Source organism: Centroberyx affinis, unplaced genomic scaffold (assembly GCF_046629955.1).
Source record: "Centroberyx affinis isolate AG114_WGS23_722 - 3 ecotype Tasmania unplaced genomic scaffold, CSIRO-AGI_Caff_v1 ptg000261l_1, whole genome shotgun sequence".
In the NCBI taxonomy this organism is placed as follows: Eukaryota; Metazoa; Chordata; class Actinopteri; order Beryciformes; family Berycidae; genus Centroberyx; species Centroberyx affinis.
The window spans coordinates 152,501-176,551 of NW_027278943.1; the positions used below are offsets into that span (position 1 = coordinate 152,501).

At 44.3% G+C, this 24,051-nt stretch overlaps 1 protein-coding gene across 2 annotated transcripts in view; it reads left to right on the top strand.

Moving 5' to 3' along the window:
- Positions 1–24,051, top strand: part of ext1c (exostoses (multiple) 1c) — a 63,179-nt gene that overhangs the window by 32,676 nt on the left and 6,452 nt on the right. For both annotated transcript variants that reach the window (XM_071546006.1, XM_071545997.1), the window contains exons 2-4: positions 17,873–17,966; positions 20,838–20,945; positions 22,151–22,270. In XM_071546006.1, the coding sequence (XP_071402107.1) occupies positions 17,873–17,966; positions 20,838–20,945; positions 22,151–22,270 (322 nt within the window). The remainder of the gene's footprint in view (positions 1–17,872; positions 17,967–20,837; positions 20,946–22,150; positions 22,271–24,051) is intronic.

Consider the following 24,051-nt stretch of genomic DNA (forward strand, 5'->3'; position numbering starts at 1 on the left):
CCTCTTCCTCAAGTGCTGATTGTGTGCTTGCTTTGCTTGTGTGTGTGTGTGTGTGTGTGTGTGTGTGTGTGTGTATGTCTGCCCATGAATATGAGTGTGTACAAAATGTTAGCTCATCCTTATAAACATGACCTCTATCCCAGTAGATCCCAGTATCCACACACCCAGCGTCTCCCAACACCACTGGTCAGATGCAGTATATTGTAAGCTGTCAGGCCCTTTGCTTGTTCTTGGACTTTTAAAAATATATAGATATTTATTTACATGTGATCTTCTGGTGCTTCATTGGTCTAAGTTTCAAGTCATAGAATCATGTGAAATTGGAAAGCATGGCCCGGCTCTCATGTAATAAGAACAAGAAATGTCATCAAACTTTTGCCTCCAATAATAGTAAATGGGAGTCATCAACCAAGCAAGAAATGTCATAATTCTTAGTGAAATCACATAAAATCAACATGAATGAACAAAAACACATTACATGTATGCTTACTGCAGATGCTTTTTCATAAAATATGTTATACACAATGCTTGCTATGACCAGTAAATCAAACCATGTGTTCCAGTTTGGCATGATTCTGTCAAGAGTCCTCCTGGCTTTCACCTGGAAAAAATAAATAAATAAATTATCCTTCAAGTGATTTTCTTTAAATACTCTATGTAGGACACTTTACTGGGCGTACCTTAAAAATATTAGCGCCAGGAATGATCTATGCTTGTAAAACTGGATCACATAAGCATCGAAGAGGATTAAGTTGTTCTCTCTGTCTAGTTCTTGGTTTTAAGGTTAACTACCATTTATGCACAGTGGTGTGAATTAAAACTTATTAGGGCCAGGGCCGATTCCTTGTCTTTAAAACAGGAGTAAATGGTACAGTTGTTTGGTTAATGGTACTTTTGTTTGGTCCTATATAGTAGAACAGTGCTACTCTACTGTACTGTGACAAGAGAATGAAAATACATTTAGAAAACTGTCTACCGCCTCTCTTGAGAAATGTGAACAAATCTTGTGTTGGGGAGTGAAAGATAAATTGTTATTTCAGAGCCATAGCTTTCCCATGTCAGGGATTAGCCCCGTAAGCCTTCAACAAGATGATGCAGCCATGTATACAAACCTCCGAGGCAGAATACATTTCAACTGCTCATTTTCCAAAACACTATGTATTCATTTTGAACAAAATAAATAAACACCTGAAGTTCATCCATCAGTATTTCTAAAATACAGCGGATCCAGTTTCTGAAAGTGGTAGCAAGTAAGTCACACACTAGTCTTTACAAACACTGTCACTCGTTTTCATTTTGTGCTGTCAATCATTTTCTAAGAATATCTGTGCCACTACTATCAAATGATGGATATCCCATTTTGGAATTAAACATTTCATTTGATCCAAGTGAAGTCAACTCTTACGATCAGGTATACCAATTGTATTAGAGTTTGTATGTGGTGCAATGTGCTACAAAAGAAATGTTTATTCTATTTTCAGCGGTCCTAAATTTGAGAGTGGGGGGCATGTTGTTTTTCTACCACCAGGCTCAACCCATGTCCACCTCATAATGTTATTTTGAGATAGCATGGTCATACAAAACTTAAAAGGCAGAGTGGATATAGCTGATTTTGAATTTTTTTTTTGTTGTAGCAGGAAGAAGCCATAACATCTGTCGTTTCCCACGGAACAGTGATGCTGATTTAGTAGCTTTGTGTCTTTTTAAAGGATAGTCTCTGATCCCCAAGGGGAAAGTCCAATCTAAAACTGAATTCACATATTGCTCCTCCTTCCTGTGATCTTGGATAGTTAATTTCCTTTCAGTCCAGATTTTGTCTCCTAAGCGTAGCTCTGTTCAGGACTGATATTTCTCTTCAAAGGGACGGTCCAGTCCCACAGCAGGTAGTAAACTGCCAGGTGAGAGGGCAGCAGCTGACCCATAGAGCGATGGTCTGATGAGATGGCAGCAGGTGACCCTAATTTTAAAGGGATGTGACTGGACAGATGATACATATCGAAACCACTCAAGCATTATCTGTGTGGACAGATTACAGATTACATCCTTTATTAAAGGGATGGTCAGTGGAACAATTCACACCAGAGTGTTATGCTATCTGCAGGATGTTCGCAGGAATAAGATCAGACAATTAACACGCACTAAGGTCACACACACACACACACACACACACACACACACACACACACATATACACACACACACACACACACACATACACACAAACAGAGTACAATGAGGCTAACACACACACACATTCTCAGAGAATTGGAAGGAATTCCACAGAATTGCCTGCTGCAGGCAAGTGCTGGACATTCCATAAATGCCTCCCAGAGAAGTGTGTGTGTGTGTTTGTGTGTGTGCATGTGTGTGTGTGTGTGTGTGTGTGTGTGTGTGTGTGTGGAGGTTCTGGTGATATATGGTTGGGTCATTGCAAAACAAGTGAGGTCACACAGAGTCGAACAGTGTGTCTAGCTCAATTGAGGTCATATGCTTCATAGTTTAATGCGTGTGTGTGTGTGTGTGTGTGTGTGTGTGGTGGAGTGAGGTGTGGTGGAGTGAGGTGTGGTGGGGTGGGGTGGGGTGGGCTGTTTGGAGCGTGTGTGTGTGTGTTTTTTTGCTGTGATGTAGATAAGCTGGCGACTCCGTAAGAGCATCAATAGTTGATAGTGTTTGTGCCTGGGAGCAGTAAAACTGTCTGGGTAAGCAGAAATACCATTAGACACATGCACATACTTATCACTGTTGCCCTCCTGCACGTACACACACACACACACACACACACATGCACACACACAACATGCAACTGGCTCCATTGCCGTGACCTCTTGTGTCTGCTATTTATCTGTCCAATCTGTGTTTACACAGGTGTCACACTCTCAACACAGACACACTGACTCCACATGTCCACAGACATGCACCACACACACACACACACACACACACACACACATGTTCAAGGATCTCCATGCTCCTTGCCTCCCCCATGCATGCCTACATTTTATAGAGAAACACATGCATAAAGATAAATAGCCCTTCTAAAAGTATATCACTATGCACTTCACTCATTGACAAACATCTACACACACACATACACACACACACATATTTGCACAGCCATTTTTGAAGTGTCACTTTTTTACAAGCTTGCCATACTGCTGCAGTGCTGCTGCTCCACCCCAAGAGGAACTGTGTGGAAAATCCTGCTTCACCAATACAGACGATTGGTGGGATGACACCTCTCACCTTTTTCTTCAACACCACACACACAGACACACACACACAAACACACACATATTCCCCCGACACACACACACCCACAGCAGCATGTTACATCAAAGTAATTGAAAAGCCTGCTGGTCAGTGAGCTCGTCTCACCTCAGACAGATCTGGTCCTTCAGGGCCGCAGCCTCCCTCACCTCACAAGCTGCTGTATGGCTCTGTAAACACATGCATAGGCATGAGCAATCACATGGACCCATGCACACATACACACACACATGAACCACTGAATCATTCATTTCAATACAACAAAAGCAGGAACTGAAAATAAAAATGCAATCAGAAGACACACACACATTTCACTAGATTTCACTAGAAGCCATCAGCATCCAGGCTCTATGTTGAGTTTTGTCTGCCTGACCTCAGCTTGGCACTAAAGAGAATGCAAATCTCTAATGCTGAGGCTGTTTGACCCAGTGAGAACAAAACCACAAGAGTGTCAAATAAACTGAACTCAGCCAAAGTCTGAATGTGAGAGAAAGGGCTGGTGAGTGGCACTTTGACAAGTGGCCAACCTGTACATTGAGCTTCCTCGTTTCTGTGTGTTTAGAGTAAATGCAGCGGCCTTCCTGGGGGGGTCGCTCCTTTTATAGATATATATTTTATGACATTTCTGCTTCATCGTGTTTGTTCATATTTGAGAGTTCTGAGAGGGAGAGAGAACCTGTAACATCAAGAGTACATGGTGCAGGCTGGTGTGCGACCAGGACATCGTTCTGCAGACTATTTATGATAATAAGACATAAAACATGTTCTGGTAGCAAGAGCAACTGTCACTTTAATTGCTTTTAAACAATGTAACGACTTTGGTTTTAATACTCAGCTATATAGTAGATGGCACAAAGGCATTTTGTTCTAAACTGTAATTCTGTAGTTGTGTAACTGTTGAACGTGATACTACCACTTGTATTTGTGGCCTAGATAAACACCCATGGGAGTTTCTCTGGGAAGTATTGCTGCTGTCCTGAGAGCATGAAGAATTAGTGTTTGAAATACAAGCTGCTAGGAGCTGCGAGGCCTGCGCCACAAAGAAAAAATATAATCCGCCCCACTAAAGAAGAAAAAAAAATATCCACGGTTGCCTCACACTGAGGTTCTTATGTAGATTACTTGCGTATTTTACGGATTTAATCAGGGACCCACAATGCTGTGGTGTCTCGTTTTTCTTTTTTTTTCCGCTACAGTGGCGTCTAGCACGCTAATCTGCAAGATCTCAAGACACACACACACACACACATTGAATCCCACTACACCAGGACATACAGATATAGACAAAGTGCGAGCGTGCGCGCACACACACACACACACACAGTATGCAGATGCACTGATTCACTCCCTCACACGTATGGCTGTTCATGTGCGACTCCCCAGGGTGGTGTCAGCACCCTGACTGATGAACACACAGCAGCGGTGGCGGTGTCAACGCCATAAAACAAAGGCTGCAGTGTAGATGAGCTGCCAGCCTTACCTCCAGTGATGGATTTCACCACTAGCACATTTGCTGCTGAAAAGAGACCATTTAGTCTCCCTACCGCTCTTCCCTCTTTCCTCCCCCTTTCTTAATTTCTCCACGTCTTCCTTGTTCTTTCGCTTTCTCTATCGCCTAGTTTTTTTTCCCCGTGTTTTGTATTTGCTGCCCTCCTGTTGCTCTGGCAGACTTTTCCTCTGTTTCTCCTGTGCTCACGCTTTCTTTCTTTCCAAGCCTCTGTGCCCTTCAGTCGTCTTAAAAGATGAATGACTCATGTTTATGACCCTTACAAAGGAACACATCTGTTCCCTGCCCGTCCCACACTGTCTGTTTCACTGTTGTTGGTCCTCCCTTCTCCTCTCTCTTCTCTCCTCCACTTGTCTGCACACGTCCGCAGTGAGCCCGGCTCAGACTGTCTTTTGTCCATTCAATATCCTTCACAGGTGAAAGGGTCAGCGCGAGCTCCAATATCCTCTAAACCCTTTCTAAACCTGGCTGTGTAGCCAGTGAATATCCTGCACAGGTGAAAAGTGTCAGACCCATTTTGTGCTTTATTACAATAGAAATCTGTTTGTTTTCTTACTGCAATATCTATTGTATAGGTGGGGAAAGGACATTGATTTGCAGTGGATGGGCTATACTACAAGTAGCTATTGTTTATACTTCAAGAAGTTTTCAGCATTCTGGAAAAGTTGCGGACTGTGTTGCTATTTTCTGCTTTTTTGCTTTATCCAAAGCTTGTGCATTAGTCAAACAAATTGCTCAATAATGACTGTATACGTCGACAGAACGGTGTTAAACCAGGCTTGATCATGACTCAGAGATTTCAGATGTTATTGGACGCAGAATGCTGCACGCTGAAATATGCAAAACCCCCTAAACCGTGTGACTATTAATAGAAGATCAAATATCACGCAGACAGATTACAGTCACACTAGGAAGTCTCAGCAGAGGAGGATTTTTCTCTGCGCTCTTTAGTAGTCCTTCTCAACAATGCGTAACAAGCTCCCTCAACAACAATCTAGGTTAATAGCATGCAATTAAAGTCCATACATTTCATTTTGGTATTTTCCAACCAGCCGATCATGGAGGACGAGGATGAAAGAGGCGTGTGTCGAGGTTCCCATTCACACAAAATCATCTGTAGATGTACACTAAAAATGCAAAACAAGCTCCCTTCATTGACAAATATCATGACTTCTCTGCAGAAAACATTAAGTCTGATTAAACCAGCTTGGTGGATGGTATGGCCTTACCCTGCATTTTTATGCAGATTGGCTTATTCTTCTGGTCATGACACATTTTTACTTTGTGGAGGGAAAGGTACAGAACAAAACATATACCTAAACTTACATGGAAAACACAAACTTGGTGTGCAGCCACCAATGAAAGGCATTCAATCATAAGTTTAGACAAGCTAGTTTGGAAGAGTTAATCTGGCTTATTTGACCATGAAGGTTTACGATGAATGGGCAGACTTTATGTATAGCAGCTCTATTTAGAGATGGCTCCATAAAGCAAGCAGCAGTCCACTGTTTTATGTTTCGTCGTAAAACCTAAGGTCACTGCCATTTGAAGTCCGGAAATGAGATTCATTCTCTATTTTTGCAGCTTGGCAGTTAATCTCTTTTGACATAATCTTTATTAAAGCAGAAAATAAGTAGGACCAGTGTTTTACCTGAATCCTGAAACTTTTCCGGTTGAGTTTTCACATCAAGACTGTTGCCTTAGCCGAGTCACTATGGCAGCCTGACTACATATTTTAAGGATAAGGATAAAGTTTAGAAGTGCTTTGCTGTAGAGAACATACTGTATGAGTGACTAATTCATGGCTTTTACGTTCTGTCTTGGGGCTTTGTGAAGACATGTACAGAGGGTTTTATATTTGTGACTGATGGCCCACACACACACACACAGACACACATACTAATGATCCTGTAGTCCCTTCAAACTTTCCCTCTTGTTTGACTTCAAACGGTGCCGCCAAATGACAGCCATACCTATTGTGCCCCCACCTGTGTATGGGCGTTTCAACCACCACTATTAGCACAGCTGCTTGTCTATATGCGGCAGTATTTGTTCAGGGCCAAAATAGCTCTAATGACAGTGTTTGACACTGTGTGCTCAAAGGCAGGTCTATTGTGATGTAATGTCTGTTGTCTTCTGTTTGGGTCGGAGGCCCATAGGTGGTCTAGCAATGACAGCGGGACGCTTGATGGGATTTGTGTGTGTGTGTGTGTGTGTGTGTGTGTGTGTGTGTGTGTGGTTGGTTGTTAATGGACTGCCCGGGGAGCTGCCAGTTGGCTTGTCTCATCATGAGGACCGAAATCCGGCTATGCTCCTGCACACAATCAAAAGGAAAGCAGGAAAGCAAACAAAACATTTGGTGCCCTTTTCCTATGGTTAAACAATTAAATGCGTACATTATGACTCACAAACACACGTAACCTTACCCAGCCATTCTGTCATTCGCTCTTTCTCCCATACATACACACACACACACACACACACACACACAAACGGCACACTTCACACCATCCGTATGAGCTCCTAACACTTTTTTTGCATGCAGCAGAGAAATCATGAGGGGGAGAAGAACTGTCATTGATGTGTAAATTCACTATAAATAATTCCTCTCTCGTCTCACCCAAAAGACCGACTTGACGCATGTTCACAGCTCCCTCTTTCAACTTACCCCTATCTCTCTTTGCCTCCCTCCTCTATCCGTCCCTCCCTACATCTCTCTCGTTCCTTGTAAAAAACAAGACAGCCTGATGACAGACTCTTATTTTCAGTCTTTTTTGAGACCCTCTATCGGCCTTGTCCCTCTCTCTCTCTCTCTCCCCCTTTCTCACTGTGTGATGGACATAATGGATAAAGTGTTTAGCTCTAATGGAAAAATGAAAGCAGGGTGGTGGCCTCCGCACTTGGGACGGTGTGAAAAAGAGTGGAAGTGGAGGAGTCCTTCCCTGGCTCCGCTCTATATTTATAGGCAGAAAACCTGATTTCAGATCAGTCACGCTAGACTTGCGGCAGTCACCTACTGCACGCCGGGGGAGGCAGGGAGGCAGGCAGGCAGGCAGGCAGGGAGCTTTTTTCTGCTTCTTTCCTTCTTGCAAAGAGAGCGTGCTCTGTCTTTTTTTTTCCATGTCCTCATCTATCTTTGCTCTGTCTCCTTTCTCTGTTTCTGTTTCTCTCTCTCTCTCTCTGTGTGTCCTTATCTCTCTTTGTCTGTCTCTGTTCAGGTTCCTTCCCCTCTCCATCACCTTGAATCAATTCCACGGGCACTTTCTTGGCGAACGTCAAATGTTTCATTTACCGAGTTGCCAAAACACTTGATAAAGAAACCATTTGTATTTCCCCTACTTCGCTCCCTTTACTTCTCTCCCCCTCCTTCCCGTCTCCCTCCTCTCTCCCTCCTCCATTCATTCATTCACTCTCCATCCTTTACTTTCTATCCTCATCCCTCATGCAAATCTCTTAATCTTTACCACGTAGCGCCCCCTGCCCACTATCCTTCAAATCAGACCCGGTTCAGTCCGCTGCCCTCAGCTTGCTCCCTCTCTCTGTCCGTCCCTAGCAGCCTCCCTCTCTCTCCCAAGTCACCAGTTCTCTCTGCAGCTACACTGAGATCTCCCTCTCTCTCTCTCTCTTTATCCTCCTCTCCTCTCTCTTGTCATACAGAGGCAAGCGGGCCACTGCTTCATAGACGCGCTGCAGCGCTGCTGTGCTGCTGTGCTGCTGTGCTTTTAGTCTAATGGACAGACAGCTGTGCTCCCATTTCTATATATAACTAACAACCCCGCGTGATGAAGTTTGTCATACCCTCTCTCCAGCTACTAGTTGGCCACTGTGTTAATGCGCAGGGAGTATTGGTGTGCGTGTGTGAGTGTGTGTGTGTGTGTGTGTGTGTGTGTGTGTGAGTATGGGAGTGTGGGGTGGATGATGAGGCCCAAATACCCACATTTAATCTGCAGTCTTTTTTACTTATTTTCCACAGGCTTTTTGCTGAAAACCTGTGGATTTTGCCTTTTTTTATTTAATCTTTTTCAGCTAAACATAAAAACATAGTTTTATGTAAAAAAAAAAAAAAAAAGCTCCATTAAATATATTAGATTAAGCGGAAAGCACTTTGATAGGCCTAGCTGAAAGTGCTTTAAATACAGTATTTAATGTAGGTTTTATCTGTATAAAGCCACACTTTTGTTATTAAATGGGGTAGGACACATTAGAGAGGTAAAAAGAAAAAAGAAAAAACAACTCTCCACCGGTCTCCATAGAAATTCAGCAGATTTTCCACTTTATTTCCAGGACAAAAAAAAAGAAAAATGCCACAGAGAATATGTGAAATAGTCTTCTGTCTGGCTCTGCTGTTTGAGTTACCATTTTGTGTCAGCTAATATTGGCAGTCCCACAGCGTGGAGAGGGCAAGACTTGTGGTATCTTTGAATTCAGATTGTTCTACAGGCTTTGAATGCTAACTGAACACACACTAAACTACATCTAAATCTTCTGTCACTATTTGTGTCCCTTTATTTCTTGCATTGATGTGGACATGAATAAGTATACAAATCTCTCCATTTATGTGCATCTGTATGAGTCTGGGTGCAACTCTCTGTGTGTGTGTGTGTGTGTGTGTGTGTGTGTGTGTGTGTGTGTGTGTGTGTGTGTGTGTGTGTGAGAGTGTGTGAGGGCCGGGCTGAAGTATAAGTACTGTAACAGTGTTAAGGGATCAGCTAGTGGTGGGGTCGTATCTGTTCAGATTAGAGAGCTTAGTCCCCTCATCTCTGCGTAATTAAGGAGAGACGGAGAGACGGGAGGAAGAGAGGCGAAGAGACTGATAAAGACAAAGAGGCAGGAGAGCGCTGTGCATGGAGAGCGGTATAAAAAGAAACACACACACACACACATACCACACTCGCACACACAGGAACACACTCAGCAGAGAAGGGATTGTATGTAATGACAGGGTGCGCGCCGGACGGTGTATTTGTGTACATGATGAGCGTGTGTGCAGCGGAGCATCGAGTCCAGAACCAACAACAGATAGGATATAAAAGGGCTGAACTGGATATGTGGTTTGTCTAGCAGAGTTCAGGACCTCTGTAATATCAACATGTATAACTACAGGATGGCAGGAATGTAGTGGCATGGAGCCTTAAATGCAGCAGGCACAAAAATCTACATGTTGGCAGTCTCACACAAACACTCACACATACACACACACGCACACACACTCACACACACACACACACACACACACACACACACACACACACACACACACACACACATTATACGCGACATATTTCACAGTACAAACTCAATCTCACACTAACTTTAAGTGTGAAGACCGGTTCAGTTGTGTAACTGTAGGTGATAATACAACAGTATGTATATAATCATGTGATTATTTCTGTAATGTAAAGGCCATTTGACTGGAAATACAGTGTAAAGAGAAAAACATAATCTCTAACACACTGGGACACATGTAACTGCATTATGAGCAAAGTAAAGATGCGTTGGTTAGGCAGGTGATTCTGGTGCTGTTTGTGTTGATAAGTCTGCTAATGTGAATGTCACAGCATACTAATTAACGCTATAGCAGAGAGTTACTTAACCACAGAGGGAGGTTGCTAGAGTAAATCACTTCTGCTGGGTGAAAGCCACATATCTACAAATAGCATGTTTTTCAGGAATGAAGAAAATAATGTTTTTTTTCTCATTGACACTCATGCATTTTTTGAAATTATACAACGGTGTTAACAGCTTTCAAGGACACAGGAGCCAGTAAACAACACATAAGTGAGCACGCATAGACTTTCAATTCAAGTGACAAAAGGAAACAAAAGGGAACAATGACCCACTCAATGTATTTTCACGTAGGAAAAACCATCACATCCAAATGCATTGCAAAGGGGGAAAAACACCTCCCCATTTTAACCCGGCACTCCAGCTCTCAGCAATAATGACTCTTAACCGAGGAAGACAAAGCTGCATGGCAGAAAATCCATTAGTGAGTCTACCGCTAGATAGCAAAGAGACACAGAGGAATGGTGGCTTTTGATACCGGGAGGCCAATCGCTGCAGAGACATCAGGAATAACTGCCTCAGCTCGCTGCGCGCGAGGCTGGGCATGCTGGCAGAGGTTAGCCCCCTCTGTCTGAGCCTCGGTGCATGGATGACTAATATCTGAAACACTCCCCGAGCCAAGGTGTGTGTTTGGGTCAGGGCATGACTGCAGGGTGACGGACAGAGGGAGGAAGAGAGAGAGAGAGAGAGAGAGAGAGAGAGGGAAAGAAATTTGGGGATTGCAGTGGGCCAGAATACTGACTTTGATACCAATGCTGAGTTTAAAAGTTTGAAAACAAAAAGCGTCAAGCTGAGATGCTTTGCTCTGGACTTGGACGGGGGTTTTGATGTTGGTTGGGTCTTTGCCAGATCTGCAAGCGAAATCGTTCCATATTTCCCTCCCGGCACCAGTTTTGTCAACCAGCTGAGGTGGACTGGGACTCAGTTCAAGATGCGGTGGACTGTTTGACGCTGTTGCATTGTTTTCAGCTGTTTGACTCCGGTGAATTTTTTGCTGACCACTGCAGTGCTACAGCTCTTGTCTATTTCAATCCTCCTCCTTCTTCTTCTTCTTCTTCTTTTAACTAAGAGTGCTATCTGCGCATATATGCCCTGACCTTCAGCTTGCGTAACACATTTTGTGAAAGAAATTTCAGTTATTGTGACACTGCTAGATTGCAATCTAGGTGGTGAAAGATGAGGAGATAGAAACAGGGGAGGAAGGGAGTAAGAGGAATGGAAGATGAACGGAAGGAAGGAGTGATTGAAGGAGAAGGCTTATCTGTCCATCTGCTATTAAGACAGGCGATTGACTGGGAGATAATTGTGTGTGTGTGTGTCAGTGTGTGTGTGTGTGTGTGTGTGTAGGGGAGAGAGAGTTCCTTAAGTATACACACAGCAGTTGCAGGATCGGATTAAACATCTGGACGCACCTTCTCTTTCTCTTTCTCTTTCTCTTTCTCTTTCTCTTTCTCTTTCTCTTTCTCTCGTTGACTTTTCTCTCTGTCTCACACATACTTACTCACTCACTCACTCACTCCCACCCACACACACACACACACAGACAAGCAGACACCAGTCCATTCTCTGTTGACACGGAGATTACAGGAATGAGAGAAAGGAGGAAGGGAGGAGAGAGAGGAGAAGAGATGGAGATTATGGGTACTGTTACTTCTATAATGAGATGTCACTGGTTGTTGGGAGTGGGACAGAGACCGACAGACACACGCACACACACACTCTCACACACACACACACACACACACACACACACACACACACACACACACACACTCTTTTTCCTTCTCCCTCCCTCCTTCTGTTTCTCTCTCTCTGTGTTTAATGTAAGTGGATACTGGAAGGCCTCATTCCTTCACACATTGAAACCCGAACTGCCTATTTAGCCCTCTGCCTTTCTCTCCGTCTCTCCGTTCTATCTCTCTCTCTCTGCATCTCTTTTTCTTCTTCCCATACATTCTCTCACTCCCCCACCACATCTGTCACTTGTTGTTCTCATTTCTCACTTGTCACTTCTCTCCTGGTCCTTTTTTTTGTCCTGATAACACCTTTCTTACAAGCAAATGCAGCAATAATCTGTTTCTATTTTCTTGCTCTTTCTGTCTCTCCCTCTCTCTCCCTCTCTCTCCCTCTCTCTCCCTCTCTCTCCCTCTCTCTGTCTCCACCAGAAGGTCTGATGGCGTGTTTAGTGTAGGTTGCAGCCCAGCTCTTGACCCATTGCCTGCGGACAGAGCTGTAGTTTTGTGACTTTCGCTCTTCCGCCTCTCCTTTCCTCCCTCTGTCCTTCCCTCCTTCCCCTCCCCTCCTAAAAGTCCCAGAGGCTGAAGCAGCTGGCTGTACACATCTTTCTCTCCCTCGGTCTCTCTCTCTGCCTCTCTTTCTTCCTCTCATTCTCTCTTTTCCCTCCATCTTTGACTATCTCTCATCCTCTCTCTCTCTCTCTCTCTCTCTCTCTAACCTCCTCCCCAGCATCCCCCCACTCTGTCTCTCCAGCGGTGAGACATGCAGTCAGTGTCTAGAGGCAGTGCTGCAGGCTGCAGTCTTATACTCAGTCTAAATATAGTGGAATATATTCAGGTTATTTTATTATACAACAGACGAGGGAACATGGACATTATGTACACCTCATATAATCAAGTGCTGCATCATTACCATGCGCATACCCATCTCATGTGATTGACTCATTGTAAGTCGCTCCGGATAACAGCGCCAGCCAAATGCCAGGAATGTAAATAGGAAAATGTAAATATAAGCTAACACTATATCATGACAGCACACATCTCATACAGCCAAGCACTATTTCATTACATTATGCACTGGCAGGGATGGGACTATGTTGTTGCCGTGAATCAAAACCCACTGGGAATAGGCTTATTCCTGTATTTGTAGATGCTATTACCGATTAAATGGAAAGTGTTTGCGTGTGTGTGTGTGTGTGTGTGTGTGTGTGTGTGTGTGTGTGTGTGTGTGTGTGTGTGTGTGTGTGTGTGTGTGCTGACATTACCAAGACATTCAATTCAGTCACTCAGGTCGTATTGTGCTTGCTGAGGCGTACACGAGCGTGAAAGGTATCGACAGTGGCCTGTTAGCGCTGTGACGGCTAATCCATAACCTTGGTCAACCACACACTTGTACGCACGCACATGCACACACGTAGGCACATGCACACACACACACACACACGCATACAGAAACATACACTCTATTGACACCTGACCTTTACAGGAAGCAGAGTGGAAATCAACTGACCAGAAGCTGCTGTCAATCAAGGAGCATCTGCCCGCTCCCCCCCTCCTTCTGCTTCCCCTCCATCTCTTCCCCCTCTGCTTTCACTCACTCAATATCCTTCCCCTCCATTTATTTATCAATGTTTAATATATATGCCATGATTGGGATGCAAGGGAGCAGGATGCACACTGAAAGATGGACGGACAAAAATGTGAGGCAGCAAGGGAGCAAGGGAATGACTGAAAGACTGGGGAGATGAAGGGCAGGTTTGTCCATTGTACAAATAAATAGAGAGAATGGGAGAAGAAAGGAATATAATGGGGGAACAAGTGAGGCATACACTGAGGGATATGAGTGAAAGCCAAAGCAGGCAAGCGATGGGTGGATGATAGGGAAGAGGAGAAGCAGATTTGCTCATCAGACAAACAGCACAAAACACACACACACACACACACACACACACACACACACACAGTCGGCGACTCAGAGTGGTGCCATCTTAGTAAACATGGTTTTGATGATAGTGGTATCACACTGAGCCCAATGCCTTGACATGAAGAGAGAGAGCCTGCTGTGCACCGTGTGTGTCAGTGTGTGTGCGCGTGTGTGTGTGAATGTTTGTGTGTGTGTGTGTGTGTGTGGGTGGGTGTGAAAGTCTGCTGCCCATATCTCTATTTATGTCTCTGTATGAGACTGTGGCTATGTGAGACAGAAATACAGAAATTGATAGCAATATGAAGATGTCAGGCCTAAATCTGTGTGTGTGTGTGTGCGTGTATGTGTGTGTGTGTGTGTGTGTCTGTCTGTCGCCTTGACTGCACAATCAGATTCTCTTATCCTTCAACATAGATTGCCTCCATATTGGATGTTTAATATTTAACTATCTCTGTCCTCCTGGGAGACTGGGGGATTGGAGGAAAGTTGAGGAAGCAGTGCACACACAGACACACACACACACACACACTAGGCAGGCAGACAGATACACACGGGCAGACACATATAGACAATAACTGACACACACACACACACACACACACACACACACACACAGCGGTAGTTACTCATACAGACATATACACAGTCAGAAACTTTCATAAAAGTGCACACAAACACACACACACAAACCGAATATGCAAACAAGAGCATATAAATGAGATGAAAATATATTCAGGCAGCACTTACTGTCAAAACGTTATTAAGCATACCATGTTTCTGCAGATTGTAAACATTACATGCTAATTGCCCTCACAAACGTCAATATATTGCATTCATACTTGCATGCTTACACAGAGAGACCACTGTGCATTCATGCAGATGTGCATTTTCACGCACCAGCAATCCATACCTGTTTTGCCACGGCCTTAATGTAATCCACACCCACACACTGATCTGAGCACATTACAATGAGGGCCTCCGGATAACAATCATGCAAACTGTCAGACAGCGTACACATTCAAACCGCTTTTGCATTGTGTGTGCAGGTCCACGCTTGTGCATTACATACACGCCGATGCTGTATGCATGCTTTCCCACATTAGCATGCGTGGATTCATTCAGACCATTATATTGCTGTACATTCCATGCCATGCACCATGTGAAACCACTGTACGGACACACACACACTGACATACACATAAACACACACAACGACTTGCAGTTATGCACTCAAACACATGTTCAATTTCTTATGGTGCTGTGGTGCAGACATGCTTCATATCCCTGTGGAAAACAAAGGAGTTACCTAATACACACATACACACACACATACATGTGCACACGCATGCACACACACACGCACAGGCATTCAACATACCCACATATTCCAAGACACACACCCATGTTTGCACAGGCATTATTGGGCACACAAAAACATACACAACTGCGTGTTTGCCTATGGAGTCTATACGGACAGAGCAGAGAAACACACAAACAGCTACACACTCACACAAGGAGAGACAGACAGGTGATAAGAAGAAAGAAAAGGAAGAGAAGGAGAGACTTGCAAGAAAGGAGAGAATGAGGAAGAAGAAAGAGAGTGAAGGAGAGACATACAAGGCCTGCTCGTTTGTTGTTGGAAACAAAGTGCTGTTAAATGATTTATTTGTTCCCTGCCTTTAAGTACATTCCCTCATTAAGCAATGGCAGCCAACAGAGCAGCCAGACTGCTAGGCATGCAGACCAATGCACATACACACACACACACCCACACTTGTACTTGTGCATACACACCCACACACGGCACAACCTGACTCCCAGTTATGCACACACATACACACACTCACACATACACACACAGCAGGCCCAGAGAGAGAAGTGGGTCACACTAACCAGCTCAGTCTCACTACATTCACTGCTTGCTGGGGGTCCCGCCGTCTCACATTAGAGGCTAGGTTTATACATGCAAACAAACACACACAAACAGTCACACACACACACAGACAAGTAAACTATACACATATACAAACAAGTGCATTCATTTATTCTCACACCCACGTAAAGCCACATATGCCTAAACACAATATATTTATTCTCTTACAAAGTCACAGACAAAGACACAGACTCTCACACACATACTAACAGTTATTTGCCCCGCCCCTACACAAACACACATGCACACACACATGCACGCAAACTGCAAATTCACTCACTCATGCATACTTATGCACTTGTTGACTCAAAGCGCAAAACACAGAAAGAGATTTGGACACAAAATCCCTCTGAAATATATTGTAAATCTCTTTAACAGTCGTGACGGATATTTCATATGTAGATCCGCACTCCACATAGTTGATTTATTTCGCTGCAGATGCATACACATCCTTCACACACACTCTCTCGCCCACGCGCACATGTATGCACACACACACACACACACACACACACACACACACACACACAGATTGCTGTCTCAGCAGTGATGGCAAAGCTCTATCAACAGGTGGAGAAATATCATAGCATAACCGTTACTAACACTAAACAAGGCTGCCTTTCACTAGTCTAATGCTAGTGTTTGTGTATGTGTGTTTTTTTGTGTACAGTATTTTGACACACACAGGATTGAATATACACTCCAAAATCTAACAGTGACACCCATTCAGATCCCAGTGTCCAGAACTCAGCGCGGCAATCTTAATTGATGCCAACATCAGCAATAAAATCCCAATTTTCTCGTCCAGGGAGCAAAGGAGGGCCTGTATCTCGTCACTCATGGAGGGTTAAATAAATGACTGAACGTCCCAGACTGAGAAGATTAATGGCAGGCATATTTTACACTGACGTCCCCTCAGCAAATAAACAAGCAGAGAGCTGGATGCAGAAATGGAGGCTGAGGAGGCGGGGGGCGGGGGGGAGCAGAAGAAGAAGGAGGGAGAAGGATAAGACGAGGAGGAGAGGAGAGGGGCAGAAGGAGAAATGGGAGGGGACAGGAATTCTCTCTCTCTCTCTCTCCCTCATAAGAGCCTATTTGTTTTCCCCATCTGTTTACCGCACTGTGCTGTTCTTTACCGTGAGACCGTTAGACCGCTGGTCCGTTGCTGTTCCACTTAGCTGATGAAGGGCAGCATTGATGTAGAGGTTTCCACTTGGGTTCTTTTACATAGCGAAAGCGTGAAATATGAGTATGAAGTGGTAGAAGTCACCCGGGTGATGTATGGCAGCGGCCAGGAGCGTAGTACACCCAAAATGTCTTACAAGTACAAGTTCAGTACACAGAGAGAACGCAGATTGGCGTATATGAACTTGTATGAGCTTGGTGATGGATGCATTTTCAGACGTAGCTTCTCTGATGGTGCCAGCACATCTGTGGAGGCAACTATAAACATGGAGTTTGATTTATTACTGCACACAATCTGAATCATCATGACTAAATATCACAAATGAAAAGCAACAAAAATCTTTGTTTATTTTGGATCTGAGAGATGTTAGATATCATATATCAGAGGAAGCATGTGCTGCCTCAATGGCAGGCTATTTATTAGATGTGTTTGCTCTCATTTGGTTATTGCAGTGGATAAGCCATAATGCTATTCTGTTGGCATCTTTCACAGTTCACTGTATTGATCACTGAGGTATTATACATTTTTAAACAGTAGATCTCCTGAGCTCTGTTCAATAATAAGAGCTCAGCTTTTTCAAGTTCACTCTACCCAACAACTTACTTTTTCCTTGTTTTATTTTTCATTCATATAATCACTTTGCAGCTCAATGTGTAAAAATCACATGTTTCATACCAATATGAATCTGGTGTATTAGCATCATATTAATTAAGTGTATTAATTAATGTACTATAACTGCCTGTCTCTCTGTTAGGTTTGACTACCAGGAGCTCCTCCACAACTCCACCTTCTGTCTGGTGCCTCGAGGGCGACGCCTGGGCTCCTTCCGCTTCCTGGAGTCACTACAGGTAAGTAACATAATGCTATGCAAAATACACCACAATATGCATCATACCATGCTGCACACCAGCATTCATTCTTAGACCATCAGGCCACACAATCTGCACACATATGTACATATGAACTGTACATTATGCTATATACGGCACACAATTTATCATCATATTATATTAACCTGCTCAATTGTTCACTTACACAGAAATACACAGTGCCAGTACAAACACAGTAATTCAACACTGATCAGTGTATCACAATAGGTGATATTGAGTTATATACTTTGTAAAAATCCTGTGACCTCCCTCCCTGCATTCATCCTGCCTGAATACCGCAGGACTCCAACCAGTTTCTCTCAGTTGCTGAGAAACAAGCAGCAAAAATGTCTACATCTGTACACACCATATGCCAACACAGCAATCACCACAACAACATTAGCTGCAGCATCTTCCTCCGCATAACAGCGTTACGATACAAATTAGACTTTTACAGGAAACGCCCCCGATTCACAGAGATCCAGCTCATATACTGTTCAGTCAACAGGGAAGTGCACAGGATGGAGAATGTTTATGTAACAGAATAGGATTTCCAGTTCTGTGGTTTATGTAGTCTTTTGCTTATTGACACCTTAATGGCCACATCTGCAAGTGTTTTCCCCAGACCATTGTGTTGTGCTGAGTGCAGATCTAGCCATAAAGGTTTATTTGCTATTTGCTAGGCCTTTTAAACTGAAATGGGTCCATTAACAAACACACACACACACACACACTCACACACGTTCACACATGCACACAGTTATACAAACATTTAAATCACTCATTTATGTCCACATCATTGAGAAATGCAAAGACACAAACAATGAAGACCCACACATGCAGTGGAGTGAATAGAGAGCAGTTTAGAGCAGCCGGTCTGCCACCCAAGTCGATGGTCTCTTACCCGAACTGGAAACAGTGGCTGTTTTTAGTTTTACCTAACACTGAACTCGCTGGCTACAATGTTCCCTAGCCACACTGCTCTCTGGGGCTCTACGTGTGTGTGTGTGTGTGTGTGTGTGTGTGTGTGTGTGTGTGTGTGTGTGCATGCGTGCATGTGAATGGTCCGGAAGCGTCCATAGGAGTGCCAGCCTGCCCTACTGCTGATGTCTGCTGAATGGACAAATCCACACTCAACACACTTGGCTTGGCAGAGTCCCTCTCTCTCTCTCTCCCTCTCTGTCTCTCTCTCTCTCTCGCTCCTCCCCTCTGTCTTCTTTCTTTGTCATCTCTTTCTCTCCCTCACTCTTTTTCTCCTCCGTCTCCTCTGCCTTTTCCATACAAACCACTTTAAGATTTGCAAGTTCTGTCTCTTTTCTGTCGGTGCCAGCCAAGCCCACAAAAGAACTGGCAATTACCAGTGTGGTAGGAAACTTACTGCCAGCTAGCGTTCCAATATACACACAGACGCACACACGCACACACACACACACACACACTCTAAGCCTCCTCTCTCTCCCTTTCTTCATCTCCCAATGCAAACAAACCCAAACCAACTACACAGAATATAGTCTTTCATACTGAACTACCTCAAGGCAGGGGGGCTTGAAGTGTTTGAAACTCAGTCTGCCTCATGGTGCCTCATCTCTGGGGGAGAAGACTCAAGCGAGCCCCAGGCTGCATTTCAACTTTGGAGGCCTTGGCTTATCAGTTTGGTAGTCTGAATGTGACCTTGCTGTTACCTGGGGCCAATACTGATACACGCACCCACACACACACACACACACGCACACACACTCTCTCCATTTGCCTGGGTGTCCTTCAGCGGGTCTGTTCTCAGACGAAATGCTGGAGCATGGGCGTCCCAGTAGGCGGGAAAAAGTGTTTGATCTCCCCGTTTCTGCTACTGCTGCTCTCCAGTGGTTTAATTAGAAAAAAAAAACACACCCAGACCTATCAACACTCCAGACCACAGTGAATTTAGAGAGATAGAGGTAGGGGGAGGGGTGGTGTGGGGTGAGAGATGGGCAGGGGAGTTGGAGAGAGAGAGAGAGAAAAACTAAAGGAGGGCCCAGAAAGCAAGAAAGTGGAACAACATCAAAAACCTGTCAGTAAACAAGGGGATATGGCAACATCAAAAATCAACTTCAATAAAGCATGACGCCTCTCTGTATCTGCCCGCCCCGTCTTGCCCTCCTCCACTCCTCCTCCATCTCTCTCTTTCTCTTTTCCTTCTACTTCTGCCTCTATCAGTTCTCCTTCCCCCTTTATACCCCCTCACTGGTTGTACTTAATTAGTAAACTTAAGGGGGTCTGCCCTGTCAGCCATGTTTGTGTTTGCATATGTGTGTGTGTGTGTGTGTGTGTGTGTGTGTGTGTGTGTGTGGGTGTGTGTGTGGGTGTGTGGATGTGTATGTGACAGTCTCCAGGACATCCTGGGAAAGGAGAGATAGAAGCTGTTACTCATCCCAGCCAGCCCATAGGGGTCTTACACACAGGAACACACACACACACATTCATACTCACACACACACACACACACACACACACACACACAGAGCATTGATCATATTATCTGCTCAGCTTGATATCACAGTGCCAAGCAGCTGTGACTGAACTCATACACATGGCGTTGTGTTCATGCAGCTGTAGTATGTCATGTTATGTTGTTTACTGCCAGAAAGGAGCCAGTAGGGAGGGTGAACTGGAATGAACCCAGTGGAGCCACAGCTGATCCCAGCTAAAGTGATTTATGCTTTTTAAATCGGGTGTGTTGTTTCTTACTTAGGCTGTTCGTACTTGCTGTCTGTTGGTATATCACTATCTGTTTTTCTTTCAATCTCTGTCTCTTCCTCCCAATCTTTGTGTGTGTGCGTGCGTGTGTGTGTGTGTGTGTGTGTGTGTGTCCAGGCGGCGTGCATCCCGGTGTTGCTGAGTAATGGTTGGGAGCTCCCTTTCTCTGATGTCATACAGTGGAACCAGGCGGTTATTGAGGGAGACGAGAGATTACTACTGCAGGTAGCACACATACACACACAACACACACACAAAACGCACATACATACACACTTGTTCAAATGCACCAGCAAACTCTTCCTCTGTGTGTCTCTCTCGCTTTACTCACACACACACACACACACAAATACACACAAATAAACACAATAAGAAAGCATAATAAGCAAGCAAACCAAGCACAGCTCCAACCTTTATCTCTCTCTCTCCCACAAATTACATTATGTCTCTTCCAAATTGATCCCCTCCGATCGCGGCCAATGGAGGACATGAATTGGCATTCAGCTAATGAACAGGAACAAGCCCTGAGAGCACAGAGCAGGGGAGACATTTTCAAATTAGGGCAGAATTGAAATGGAGTTGACCTCATCAGTGGCATGTATGCGCACCCCGCACATCTCGCTCCAACACACACACACACACACACACACACACACACTCAGCCTGGCTATGATCTAAGGCTAAGGAGGTGAGTGTTGAGTTTTTGAAGGTGTTCGACGCTTTTGAGGAGAGGCTGAGTGGGGCCAGACACTTCAGACAGCAAGGACCACACTGAGGTGAAGCTGTCCTTCAGATCCGCTGAGAGGAAAGAATGAGAGGAGGAGGAAGGAGGTAGGGAGGGAGAAAGAGAGAGAGTGTTGAAGAGAGTAGATGGAGATGTAGGGGAAGGGAGGGAGACAAAGAGAAAGTGAGAGGTTGAGGGTGTGAGAGAGAGAGGAGGGGGAGAGAGAGGGAAGTAGGTGGGCGGCCTCCCAGCTTCATTAGCTCTCCCTCGTTAGAAAATGTGTTAGTTGTGCTAAGGCTTAAGGTTTAAAGGAGTCAACTGCTTGCACTTTTCACAGTTCAGCGCTGCTTTCTTCCACTTAGACTGAGCCGCCGAGCTTAACTCTCTAAGTGATTAAATCAATTTTGGTGATTCACTCGAAACCCTCAATTCAGTCTTTACTAATTAAGGTCTACTTATCTGAATAGAAACAACAAGCCCAAATCAGTTCTGTGTCAACTATGTTTTTGGCAGGATTAAGCAAGCACTCCATTAGGTTTAAACAGTGTTTTGATCATTCAAATGCCATTTAGTTATTTTTCTCTGTGTCTGTCTGTTTTAAGAAAGATGGCTCATTAAAGCACAGTCGAACTCTCTCTGTGTGTCTCTCTTTTGCTCTGTTACTCTCTCTTTCTCATTGTCTTCCTCTCCCCTCGCCCCTCTTCAGGTGCCGTCCACAGTGCGCGCGGTGGGGAACGAGAGAGTCCTGGCCCTCAGACAGAGGACCCAGATGTTGTGGGAGGCCTACTTCTCCTCTGTGGACAAGATAGTCCTCACCACGCTGGAGGTCAGTCTCAACACACGTAACACTCTCAGCATAACACCACCGCTTCAAAATTACTAGACTGCATGGGATGTGTTTTGGCCCGGGGCCACCAGACACCTCGCTTTTATCTACCACAGAGACTTGTGGGTAATTGCTTGTCTTGGCTACTGCTGTTGCCTTTTGACTAGAATCCCATTTTTGGATCTTTGGATCTCTCAATAAAAGTTACAATATTTTATAACTTTGAGCACTCTGCGTTCTGACAACATACAAAACTGTCACTTCCGTTGGGAATGTGCAACAGCATATCCTTTGTAGTGCAACAAAAAGAAAAAGAAGCCAGTTCTGTACAGACACTGGTGAACACGCAGCCACAGTTGTTACCTTTCTGCGGTTTACTGTCTGTGCACTATTATCAGTCTCCTATTAGGAATGCTTTTCAACATATCAAATGTCTTCACCATTTTATCATTATGATTATGGGTTTGCGTCCTGGCCCGTGCTCTTACCTTCTGCCTTTTTACTGTCTCAGTGTTGTAGGTGTAGGAACATTTTCAAAGTAGTCAACATCAGCCTGAAGATCAGTCTCAGAGAATTCCCCTAATGTACGGAAATAATATATCATTACTTTGCAGTTATCACTGTATGGGTTCAAATCCTAGTCCAAGCCTCGACCTGCCTTTTCCTGCCTTACAGTTTACAATTAACAGACTGTGAGAGCCATTTATTTTTCAGGATAGTCTCAGCAGTACGGGAGATCGGTGCAGAAAAAAGCTCCATTGTTTTCTGTGTAGCATAGTGCTTGATAATGCTACTGGCCTGTTATTGCATGAACAGTGATTTGAGTTCGTGCCCATCTTTAATACCAAGCCCATGTCCTTGCAAGATAAAGAAGAAACAGTCATCATCGTGCTGGTGCCCAGTCTGGTGTCCACGTCTGTCCAACTTTGGTCTTTCCCTTTTTGCTTTGAACAAGCTGTTCTGATTAAAATAAATTTACTTCAGTGGAAGTTGTTACAAATAAGAGACTGTTACTTCAAGGTTAGCCAGAAGGCAATTCGATGGAGCATGAGATGAACCCATTTTTTTACATACACCACCCTTTACAACTGTCAATTTTAGCAGAAAATAAAACATGTGAGGAAACAACAATTTAACTTCCCCGCTCAGTGAAATCTGAAGAAATCACACAGTGAGGAGTAGGCTTTGCACTCTGGTGTTTATAAAGGGAAGTCTGGCAGCCCCTAGTGCATTTGCTGCCAGGGGGTTTAGACTAGAGATAAAAAAGAGAGGTTCTGGAGGTTGGTGATAAGCTGCTTATATACATACAGCATGCAGAGGGGAACCTCTCCCCTTGGGAGACAGCTGTGCAGTCAGCCTGAGGTCAATGAGTCTGTGGGCTTCAGAGCAGATGCTGGTAGTGCTGCTGCACTGACACCACCTGTTGGTGGAAAAGAGGAAGCACACAGGCTGTATCACTCACTGGCATCAGTTACTCAATTCGATATTATTAGGTACTCAGGAGGAACACCCAATATGAGCCGGACTGGTGTGTTTGTTGGTTCATTAGTTCATGCACTTTGTGTAATGTGCAGTACTTAGGGGAATTACAGTATGCACTGTAAGGGAAATAAAGTGTGTACTCGTACACCAGGCAGTACGGTAGAAGTCTCACCAGCATGAGCCAGCTCTAAATTTGGTGTACGGTACATCCACATTCCAGGCTCTGTGATTTTTTAGTTGTAGTGGCAAAGCATTAATTCAGTATTCTGTTCAGTATTCTCTTAATTATAACAACACTG